This window comes from Tinamus guttatus, unplaced genomic scaffold (genome assembly GCF_059628265.1).
Source record: "Tinamus guttatus ecotype Peru unplaced genomic scaffold, ASM5962826v1 Tinamus_guttatus_pri_ptg000232l, whole genome shotgun sequence".
In the NCBI taxonomy this organism is placed as follows: Eukaryota; Metazoa; Chordata; class Aves; order Tinamiformes; family Tinamidae; genus Tinamus; species Tinamus guttatus.
In genome coordinates this window covers 944,113-955,659 of record NW_028288766.1, presented here as the reverse complement: position 1 = coordinate 955,659, position 11,547 = coordinate 944,113, and the positions used below count along the sequence as shown (strand labels likewise).

General features: G+C 41.2%; 1 protein-coding gene across 1 annotated transcript in view; it reads right to left on the bottom strand.

Annotated features, from left to right (window-relative positions):
- Positions 1-4,714: 4,714 nt before the first annotated feature.
- CDYL (chromodomain Y like) overlaps positions 4,715-11,547 on the bottom strand; it is a 95,947-nt gene continuing 89,114 nt past the window's right edge. Inside the window, exons 5-7 of the mRNA XM_088525651.1 lie at positions 11,058-11,268; positions 6,483-6,626; positions 4,715-5,151 (exon numbers count right to left, since the gene is read on the bottom strand). Coding sequence (XP_088381777.1) covers positions 4,993-5,151; positions 6,483-6,626; positions 11,058-11,268 — 514 coding nt within the window. The 3' untranslated portion in view covers positions 4,715-4,992. The remainder of the gene's footprint in view (positions 5,152-6,482; positions 6,627-11,057; positions 11,269-11,547) is intronic.

Here is an 11,547-nt window from a genome sequence, read left to right as displayed (position 1 = left end):
TTCAGCGTGAGACTGACTAAGGCAGCTCTTGGAGGAAAAGAAATGGAGCTACTGAAGTCAAAGCAATGCTTCAGGTTTCAGAAAGAGGCAGGGTTTTGTTCGGAGCAGGTTTTGCTGTCCTGTTTATCCTTGAAGGAACATTTTTTATTTTAAATTTATATTTTTTAACATATGGGGATAAAAGATGATGCCTGTGCTCCCGAGTCCCTGATACCCTGCAGCGCTCTGTCATCTGGTCGATGGGCACCATCCAGTTAAAAAGGTGTTAGGGTTAAAGCATATAGTGCAGGAGATACTGCAGCCCTAGCTAGAGTTCTTTTGGTGACTATGATTAGATGGTCAGAAGAGTAATGCAAGTACCTGTTCTCAGGCTGTATGAGCTGAGGTGCTGGCAATGTGCTCCACACTGGTATCCCGAGTATCCTGAACAGGTTTATGTCCCCCTTGAGCTCCTGTATCTATCTGCCCGTCTCGTGCAGGCTGAGGTGAATGGGGCCTTAGGGGAGACTTAACTGCCATCCCTTTATTTCCTCTTGTAGCTCCTGCAATTAGTTATGGGCTAGATCTTAATGGTGTCCAGATCTCCTTACTTAAGCTTCTATATTTCTCTGTGTGGGAGCAGTGAGGAGGAGGCTCAAAATAATTCCAGCATCGTGTCCTAACACACACACAAAAAAATCTTTGCTCATTAAACAACTCCTCTCCTGTGAGGGCCTCAGCGTACCAGAGGTAATTGTAGCACTGCTTTGGTGGGGTGGTTTTGGTCTGTGGTGCACAACTCGCCTGCCAGTCATTTTCCTCACAAATAAGAAAAAAAAAAAAAAAAAAAAAAAAAGGTTGAAGGTCGAAGTAGCGGCTAGAGGAGTGTTGAGGGATGTACAGAGCTGATCTTGAGCCATATGGAGGCTGCCACGAAGTATTAGTTATGTCTTGGAAAAGAAAGTGCACTTTCGTGGCCTCTTCCGCACAAGAGCGCTCCCAGGCTGCCCGAGGGCAAGGTGCCCGTTCAGCCTCGAGGGCGGCGCTGCCAGAGCTGCTGCTGCTGCTGCTGCTGCCAGCTCCTCCGCGCGGCACGCGGGGAGCCGAGAGGGCACCAGGGAGCCCCGCGGCTGAGCGTGACCGGCCGCTGCTGCGAGCAGCCCAGGGACACAGCCGGCCTCAGGTACCGCAGAAGGTCTCTCCCAGCTACTCAACCATTACTGTTTGCTCGCTGCCTCCTTCCCGAAATTAGGTGTTGGCAGACCTATTGTACGCACTGTTGTTTAGGTAAATTATTTAACTTACAAATGTAAAGTTATGTAGTTACAGGGCAGGATTAGTTTGTTTTGAAGTCATCTGAAGAAATGGCTCTTGCCTAAAATGATGTAATTTCCCTAGTTGTCTTTGCACAATGATGAACAGGAACAACTTCGGTAGCACAAAACAGGCTTTTTTAGCACTATCAGAAATCCAGTGAAGAACTAAAATGCAGGAAGTGTTTTGAAAACCTCCTTTTAGGCAAATAGGGAGCAAGGAAAGATCCAGAGGTAAGTTCAGATCTTTAGGGTTTTCAAAAATACCTTTTTCTGGAAGGCTAAGTCACCTACAGCTGAGACTTCATCTTATCTTACCTAGGGCTGAGCTTTCTCTCTTTGCCCACACTAACAACCGAGCGGGTGGGATGCTTACGTGCACACGGACGGCTTTCAAACCATTCCCCGCGCAGTCGACCTGTAGCTCTCTGCTACTGTTTCCTGACCTGGAAAAAAAGTCATCTTGTTTCCAGAAACAGACTCTAAAGTGATGGAGATTTTTGTGGGAAAGCTATGGCCTATGTGCAATCCAGGCTGATGTGATTGGCAAGTAAGGATTTGCTACCGCCTAAGACGCTGGCAACCTCAAGAGGAGAGCTCGATTGTCAGAGAGATTCCTACCCCTTATTCAGGGCTCTTGGGTGGCTTTACTTTCCAGCACCAATTTTGAACACATTTCCCTCCAGTACTTGGTAGGCCAGTGCGTCTTAGGGTCTGTAAGGAACTGAGCAGATTTTTTAGTTACCAGATACATACTGATATAAACAAGGTAGCTGACAGTCCTCACAGGAGACGCAGGGGTTGAGACTCAAACTAGTCCAAGTTTATCTTTGATACTATTTTTCCCTATTCTACTAACCCTTGATTAGAAGTTTGATGCTCACCTGGTTGTGGTGATTTACATTATCACATCTGAAGGATGAACAGAGCAAGGAGGTGTTCTTCCTTAGGGGGAAAAAGGAAATTCTCCTCCCTGGCATTTAAGAAGATAGTGCATCTGTTTTTGTTTTTTTCTTTGCACCTGGGTCAAGGAGCTCCTGGTCTTCCAAAATTCCCCATGAACCAGCTGCTCCCACCTCTGTCTTGGAATCAGAATAGAAAAACCATCTCCAAGTCGGCCTGGGCCCCTGAGGCACCAGTTCCAAACGCAGCTTCCTCCGACGTGTCGCTGGTCAGGCTGCCTCCCAGCCCCGGCCTTCCGCGGCTGCGTCGGGTCTATGTGCACGGCCGCCCACTCATGAACATCCTCCTGTGCAAACGGCAGGCCTTGCCACAGACTGATGGTGACAAAAACAAAGCAAAGGGTGGTATTTTCCACTGCACTGCCGTCACCTTGAATTGATTTTATTCGTCTAAAAATCTCTAGGGTAGATCCTCCATATCCCATGTTAGATCCTCCCTTGCAGGGGAATTCTCATGCTTATGGCCAGCAGAGCATCCTGGGCTGGAACAGATCCTCTTTATCCTGACTCACTTCTTACAAGGGACAGAAAATGGAACCTAATGGAAACTTGAGTGAAACGCTGAAAGATTTAACAAGTAAAAGGTGAGGTCTCTCTCTGACTATGACTAGATTCTACTATGAATTCTCCTTTTGTTGTATACCACAACATAGGCTGTTTTCCCAAGAGTTCTAAGGAAACGCTAACATTTACCAAATGTTATAATTGCAAACAAAATAATTCAGTGGAATTATTTCCTGTACCTCTTCTTCCCTCATCTGCATTCTTTAAGAGAAAAAGTATCTATATAACTTACAGCAATAAATTAATTTTCAAATTTTCATGAAGGAAATTGCTATGAGCCTAAAGAACAGAATAAAGCATTAGCATGATCTTCTGATCTTCAATTTGCAAATTCAAATGACTCTTTTACTTTTAGAACTGAAATGCCTTTGAAAAAGACAACTGTATGAGAAGCACATTTAAAATGTGTTAAGAAATATTAGTTTTATTTAACCAGTTTTCACAGCTGAATATTTATTCTATAAAAACTTTACAGATTGTACAGTTTATATATAGTTCAAACTACTAGAACAAAAAAAGTAGGTCCCACAGATGCAAAAATACTGTACCAATCCAAGGTAAAGGCAGATTTACACACTGTACAGCTTTCCACTGGGAAGGGGAGGGGGGTCAGTTCCAAGTAAAAACTTCAAAACTGTACAAAAATAAGGTTTGATTTCTTTTTCATTCTTCATAATACATTCAGTAAGATTGCAAGCACAGATACCCAAATAATAAGAGGTACCTGCAGTCAGGAATCAATAACCACTCCTGAAAGGAATGCAAAATAGGTCTATTTACACAGGGCACTCTTTTACACCATACTGGATATAGTGTATATTTAAAATAATAAAAAAGCATAGACAAAGAACATTAAACATCTAATATAAGGTAGTTTTTTTTTTAAAGAAGTTTTTGTACTTTATAGTGTGCCAAAAGAATTTTAACTTATTAAATAATATATTCTAAGTGAACCTAAATTTTTATGAACATAAAATGCATTTTTGGTGTAATACATCAATTAAACCAGGAAATAAGAAAAAAAAAAAACAAAAAACAAAACCAAATCATATATAAAGTAGTATTCTCAGCCAGCAACAGAAGCACTTATGTAGTTATTAAAAAAAAAATCAAACCCAGAGAAACTATTTAAAAACCCACTAAAACTAACTTATAACTTAGGATATTCATACATAAGATATTCAGTGATTCACTAATACTGCAAAACAAGCCTTTTTTTTTTTTTTTGTTTTGTTTCCTCCCCCAACTCAGTCTCCCTCCCCCTTCCCCTTATTCACTCTCCTCAAGAGACAGTGGTTTCTTCATGCTATCTGGGTAAGAATTAAATATATTCCTGCCCCCTTCTTCTTCCCACCCCTCTATACCTCTCCCCCCCCAGAAGGCCAGAGTGTTTTCTTAGCATTAATCCTGAGCACACTCTCTTTTCTGGGATAAGTGTAATTTTTTTAAATCATAATGGGGTTTAATTCTCAAAAATACCCTTTTATTTTATTTTCCATTCTGTTCCAATGTTCCATTACTTGAGGTATCTCAGCCTTCTACTGAGACAGCGCCGTCTGTCTCCCCTGACGTACTGGGCAGTGAAAGTAAGGGCTGGCTAATACCCGTTTCACCTCTGTGTTCTAATGAAGGGAAAAAATAAAAACAAAAGGAAAAGGAGAAAGCGTTATTCCAGATTTCCCTGCCACACAGAAAATAATGCAACACCATTCACTTTTTAATCCATTCTCTATTTGATACAGTACTAGCCATAGATAACAAACTAGAGCATTAAAAGAGATGTTTCGTAGTGCACTCTATCGCTTTTTAGCTTGTGTGAGTGTGTCTACACACACACTCACACACATATTACTTTAATATATATATAAAAAGATATTTTATGTGTGTATAAATATACACACCCACACACGTGTGTGTGTTTGTGCATATACATATAATAATCTAAAAAAATCTGGGAGAAAGGAGTTTTGTTCAAATTTAAGTGATACAGTACTTTTCTGCCCCTTGACAATAAATGGTAGGAGGGTCAACTCCTGTTCCCAAGCTGAGCAAGGGGTAAGTTTCTATCTGTGTGTTTTTTCTGTTGTTTTTGTTTTCTGATTTTTTTTCTAATGGGCATGATTTGCTTGCCCTGCTGTCCAAGAAATACAATTCCAGTGTCAAGGGGCATCTCATCAGAACTCATCAATTTTCTTCTGCAGATATTTTAACATTGAGTCCATCCCTTGCGCAGAGCCCCAGATTTTCTTCAAAACTTCACACTCCTTTTCATTTGCTTGTTCCAAGTCCACCTTCATGACATTACGGACTAAAGCTTTGGATTCTTCAAGTACCTAGGACAGAACCACAGAGGTGTTTCAGTACGGCGACGTGCACACATACAGGCTTGTTTGGGGCAAACCGTGAAGATGACAGTAAATACAAGCATATCAGTTCATGGAAATACTGTCTCCCCCCAGTTCTTTTTTTAAGGAGTCATACGGCATTTCCTTTACGCTGCTACCAACTTAATTTACCAAAGCACAAAAATATGGACATGATAAAAATCCTAGATAGGGCATTTATGAGTGTGCACACACATATGTGCACGTATAAAATATACTTACAAACATTACAGTATAGTCAAAAGAAATTCTGGTTTAGGGAAATTAATTCAAAACACTCTTATCCAGGACTGCTTTAATGATCTGGAAGACCCGGAAACTTAAAGACCAGCATTTACAGTAGACCGAAAGACCTTGAGTCTCCTTTTTCATTTAAAAGACTATTAATCTGTCTCAAACTACAAAATTTCTAATGAATGGAACAGTTGAGTTGTACTGAAACTGTAAGTTTCTTTGTTTTCCCTTAAGAAAATATATTTTTTAATATAGTTTTAGCCAGTACCAGGAATGCAGTCAACTAAGACAGACAGACTTCTTGAACTATGCATCATGGGTAAATTGCAATTTCAGCACAATCGCAAGGATTATGTTTTTGTTACATTTGTAAATATTTCTTATTTTCTACTATATATGATACTTAAAGAAGATATGTATTGAAGAAGCGGTTCTTAAATGTGAAGATATGTTTAGATGCAAGTAGAATAGATCTCCAGTCCCTAAACCAGTGTGATTTTGTTCAAGACTAAGCAGGTGGTTAAAAAACTGCAAGAAGTTTCCATTTATTTGGCTGTTTCTCTTCATACTCACATTAGCCCCAGACAGTTTTGCTACTATTATTATTTTACAGATAGTGGCATCCGTTCCCATTTCTCCAGTGAGAGCTGAATACCGTCTGTATTTTAATTATAGGTACCTTTTTTTTGGTAGAACAATTTAAATAAATCTCATGAGCGCAAAAGTTGAGACATGGTTTCTGTGATTCGATGCAGCTCAGAGGACAACTGTTTACATCATTTATACTTCAAGTAAAAGAACTTCTGACAAACTCTGTTTGTTTAATGTAATTCAACACAAAAAGTAATGGTATGTGATAGAGAAGAGGTCAGAAAGACACTTAAAAAATATATATAGAAATTTGTTAAAGGCAGTGTAACCCAAAGTTGTGGCCCTTGTTCCATGAAAACTGTCTTTCTAAGAAAAAGGGTGCAGTATAAAAATAATTAGATTAATTTTATACCCTAATTATAAAGGTGTACCATAAGAAAATAAGTGAAACTTACAACTGAATTACATGTGACAAGTTCCTTAATTCGAACCATTACTTCCTGTGTGAATGTTCCCGGCCAGAACACTTGAGACACGAGTCCTTTGGCACAAGCTTCCTGCGCGGTCAGCTTCCTTCCACTGAACAACATCTCATTGGCCTGGAGGGATAAAAAGTTACTTCTGGTATGAAATGTAATGAGGCAAAACTCATTAAAGGAAAATGTTCAAAACAAAGAAGGAAAATGCCTGCACTAGGTAAGACACAGTTTCGTTACGCTCTTCCCACTACTTCCAGCTACTGGAGCCTTGCCTACACATGGGCTGTTCGGGGTGTCACCTGCACTGCGTCGGTAGGTCTCAAGGTGCACAGGTCTCACAATACACGATTCAACAGGAAACATGAAAGGGTCTTTTGTCATTTGCCATTCGTGAGCTGCCGTCGTCAGCTCGAGTTTTCTTGAAGTTGCCGATTTGATTAATTGGAAGCAACTGTGGTAACAGGCCACAATGTCTGAGAAATCTTTGACGTAGTAACAGACATCAAGTTACTCTTTGTAATAACAAGGATGTCACCTACAGCCTACTCTTTTCTGAAAATTGACATTATTTATAAACTATGAAGATAATCCAGTTTTGGCAGATGACCTCTTGGGAACTGCCCTCTTGGAAGGAAAGCACAGTTAAGTATTTATTATTGATTTATTTAAGTATTCTGCAGCTAAAGTGCTTTTTACTACTATCCTTTTTTTGGAAACCTAAGTTTATTTTCAAGACTGCTCAACAGTCTCCATCAATACAGCATTTCATTTAGAATATAACATTTGACATAGCTGGACTACTGAAGTGAAGGGGACATATTCCAATTCATGACCAAATTCATGGAAAGGAAATATTCCCATGTTACTCAGAAGGTCAGTATTCAACTGAAATTCTTTCAAAAGCTAATACAATATTGTTCTTCTTTTAAATAGTATTCTTTCCAATAAGATGTTACACACAGTTTAAAAGCATGAACCTAAAAATATACTGAACAGAATAATACAGTCTATACAGTAAGAGCTCTTGTTTTGTAATATTTGAGCTGTAATTATCACACATTTCACTGTTTTAACAGTTTCTTGTGTTAAAAATCTCACCCTACAGCCATTGATGCATGTGCTTTAATTTGAGTTTTAGCGAAGTTTCTTACACGTGGTTTTTTGTTCGAACTGGTATCTGCACAGAAACAGTCACTGAAGACGAAAATTTAGAGTAATTACCAACTCAAAATATCATTTCTACTGCCTCTGAATGAGTAATTTACACTGAAACTTTGACAAAGTCATCACTGGTCTCCTGGACTACGGGAAATGAGGCAGTTTTTGTTAGAAAACATCAAAAAAACAAATAAAATAAAAAGAACCCAAAGCCAACAGGTGTAGCATTTCTTAGAACAAAATGCTGAATAATAATTGCTGATTATGATAGCAACTTTTAGTTAAGTATTATTTCAAATGTTCCAATCATTATGTTCTTAGTACTGCCCTTTTGAAGAGGAAATGCAGGGCTTGGAGCTGGATCACTAGTGCTGAAGCACAAACTGGGGGTCCTGGGAGAGCTTGTTTGCTGGCCCCAGGCTGTGGGCACACAAAGAGCTGCTCCCTGGGAGCTTTTCCATGAAGGGCACCATGGTCTCTTACGCAGGTCTCGCGTAAGGTGTGATTCACACTTGTTCAAAAGAAAAAAAAAAAAAAGTCAAACTAAAGGCACAATTTATATATCCTTTTAGTTCTACCTTCTGTGAAAGGTTCTGGTAAAAGTGAACATATATAAAAGGTTCATCAACTACTGTAACTATGTCTCTAATTTTCTAGACTGTATATGAACACACTAACTTGAAACTCTAGCCAGTAAATGGTACAAACATGTTGATCAAAATAGGAATAATTTTCCTAAGGAGATACAGGAAACATCTTTCAGAATTATATTAAAGGATACTCAGCAGTTGTACCAAGGACCAAAATGCCAAGTTAATCTGCTGGAGTTTCGGAAGTTCAGAAATGTAAAGTCAAGTGGTAAATTCTACACTCTCTTCACGTGTAACTTTGGTGATGGGGAAAGAAATGAATGCCAAAGCACCCTTACATTTTTTTCTTCCTAAACTCAGTAGATACTAAGAAAGTTTTTTTCTTTTTTTCTTTTTTTTTTTTTTAACATTAAAAACAACAAATAATAACGGGGGGATCATCTTAATTGTTAAGCAATTAAGAAATCCACGCTCTCGTTAGGGTCCTCGGCTAACAGGTTTCTCAAAGCAAGTGTTTTGCTCTGGCCTATCACTCTGGATCTGTACGCAGATCCAGGGAGACCCACTACTAAGAAATTTCAATAATTTGATTGTGTCTTGCATCTGTAGTGAGAAATCAACACCAAGAAATACCAAGAATTAGGATATAAAAAAGGGGGGGGAAAAAGAACACAAAAACGAAGATGATAAAAATATCTCACTGCTAATTGAAACCATGTCGCTGTTAACTCTCGTTTTCTACTCTGTCCCTCTCCTGCCGGCTCCCGAGGGGCAGCTGCGGGGGAGAGGCCCAGCCGGGGCCGCGCAGGGAGCGCGCGGAGCGCCGAGCGCAGCGGCGACGCCTCAGCCGGCGCGTCCTCAGCAAGCGGCCAACGGCACGGCCGGCGCACGCAGGAGAACACGTCCCCCCGAACAGACCTCACCTCGCTCTAGTGTAGGCTGCTCTAAAGGCTCAGGAGCAGTTTCAGAATTCTTCTAAAATTCTTGATACTCCTAATACAGAACCAGTTGTGAACTCTAAGGTCTTGGCTTCAGACTTCCTGTGATCCTGAATTCTGTGTCAAACGTGATCTGTGAAAAACATCTTCCTGCTCAACAGTCAAGACTGACCTCACAAGCTCAGTATCATTGGAAATATCTTCCCTGGAGACTTTCACTTAGCTCTGATCATGAACAGGCAGCATTGAATCTGAATAAAAACAATTAAAAGTGGAACTAATATCTCAGAATTAATATATTTATGACAATTTTTGTGATGGCTACAGATGGATACATTTCTTTCATATGATGTATTTAATTTGTTTTTGTTTTGGCTTATTTCCTATCCCATTCTTGCCATTGCACATTTCTACTGACTTCTCTGTCCCTTCTAACGGATAGAAAGCAGACTTTGTCTTCAGAAATTTCAGTATGCTAATGAAGTTCACCGAGTAATAACTTCAATTTCGTGCCCGTGTTCATTACAGCACTGATGTTGCTGCCATGTCAAGGGCAAGGGCGGTGGGAGAGCATCGGCCTGGACTTCACCCCACTGCCCTTCCCGTCTGCACTGAAACAGCTCCCGAGCACTATGGAAGCGTGACGACGGGAAGCTTTCACAGACGGCAACATCTCCTCTAAATTATCAAAATGAGAGCAGCCACCGAGCACATGAACATATACTGGGGAAGAGCTGCTTGTATAAAAGCACAGTTTCTAAAAAACAAAATAAAATAACAACCACAAGTCTCTGAAGAATGGGGATGGATGGATGGATGAACGGGTGGACGGATGGATGGCCAAATAAAAAGGGAAAGGAACAATCAGTAGTTTGAAACATGCTAAAATATTAAAGACAGTTTTATAACTTTATTAATATATTTCATTTACCCTTTCTGTTTTCTTCTAATAACTAAATCCAGACATTATACACTTAGTCACAAGAGCTGCTCAAACTTTAGGTGCTTTTAATATGTCCAATGTATTTATATCTCATCTCTTAATCAATAAATGTCTACATGGAAATTTTTTTTTTTACGATACATTTACATGTTGCTGTAGGCACCTGTTTGGTATTGTTACAATTCATTTTCAAATTGGAATGGGATGGAAGTCTAAATTTTCAGTGAATGCAGTATAAAAATAGTAAACAACCTGAAAATAATACAGCTAAGTGGCTTTTAAATAGCTTTTGATTGTATTTCATTCTTTCATCTATTTGGAAAGCAAAAACCCGCAAAACTAAATAACATGTAGCTTGTAGTTTCAGCAATAACGTAATTCTTCACCATTTCAAAACAAAAAGTTACCCTTTTTCAATTCAGCAACAGTGTAAATGGACAGCAGAAAACTGGAAAAAAAAATCCCTTCACAAAGGAAAAAAAGACGGGACCGTCTCCATCAGGCCCCACCAACACCAGGCACTGGCAGAGTCCTCCCCGGCCGGGCAGACCCAGCACGCCGGTGCTGCCGCAGCCGCACACCCCGCTCCGCACGGTGGCACCGAGGGCGCCCGGCGCCGACGCTATGGTGCTGGTCGCGAGCGAGCGACTGCACCTCGGAGCGGGGTCCTGAGGAGGCCCCTGCTCACTGCCCGGGTCGTGTGCTGACTCGAAAACCAGTTGCAAAAGCGTCCAGCAAAGAAGGTATAAATACCGTTTTCTCATGAAAAGTTTGGATGAGAGAGAGAGAGAGAGAGAGAGAGAGAGAAAGAGGAAAAACAAATAAATAAAACAGCAAACAAAAACAACCCTTAAAATAGCTCGAGATAACGTCTCAGCACTGCACTGAGCTGCTGCCACCCCCTGCCCCACAAGCTACTTACAGAAGCCAAGCCCATTATCCGGGGGAACGTGAGGGAGGAACATCCATCTGGACTCTGTCCGAATGTAGTGTATGGGGTCTGGAACCAAGCCTTCTCGTTGGCCCAGACCACGTCGCACAGCGGCAATATAGACGCGCCGAGTCCAATAGCTGGGCCGTTCACTGCTACAATGATGGGCTTCTTAAACTGAATAAAAGTGTTCACAAAATTCCTGAAGAGAAACAAAAACGTGCGCTCACTACACCTGGTGGCAGTAAAACGTCCCAGCCCTCGAGAGCTTGGCACAGACTCACCCCCAGCACCAGGGCTCTGCCCACAGGCCGTTCCTGCCGCCGCTCGCGGGGACTCAGCGCAGCCCCCACATTCCCCGGGCACCTCCTGGCAGGGCCCGCGCGGCGGTGCCTCCCCGTGCGACTGACAGGGCCCTGCTGGGTGCTGTGGAGGCACAAGCGGGTGCCTCAGGGGCTGCTGCGGCCCCGTCTGACCGCAG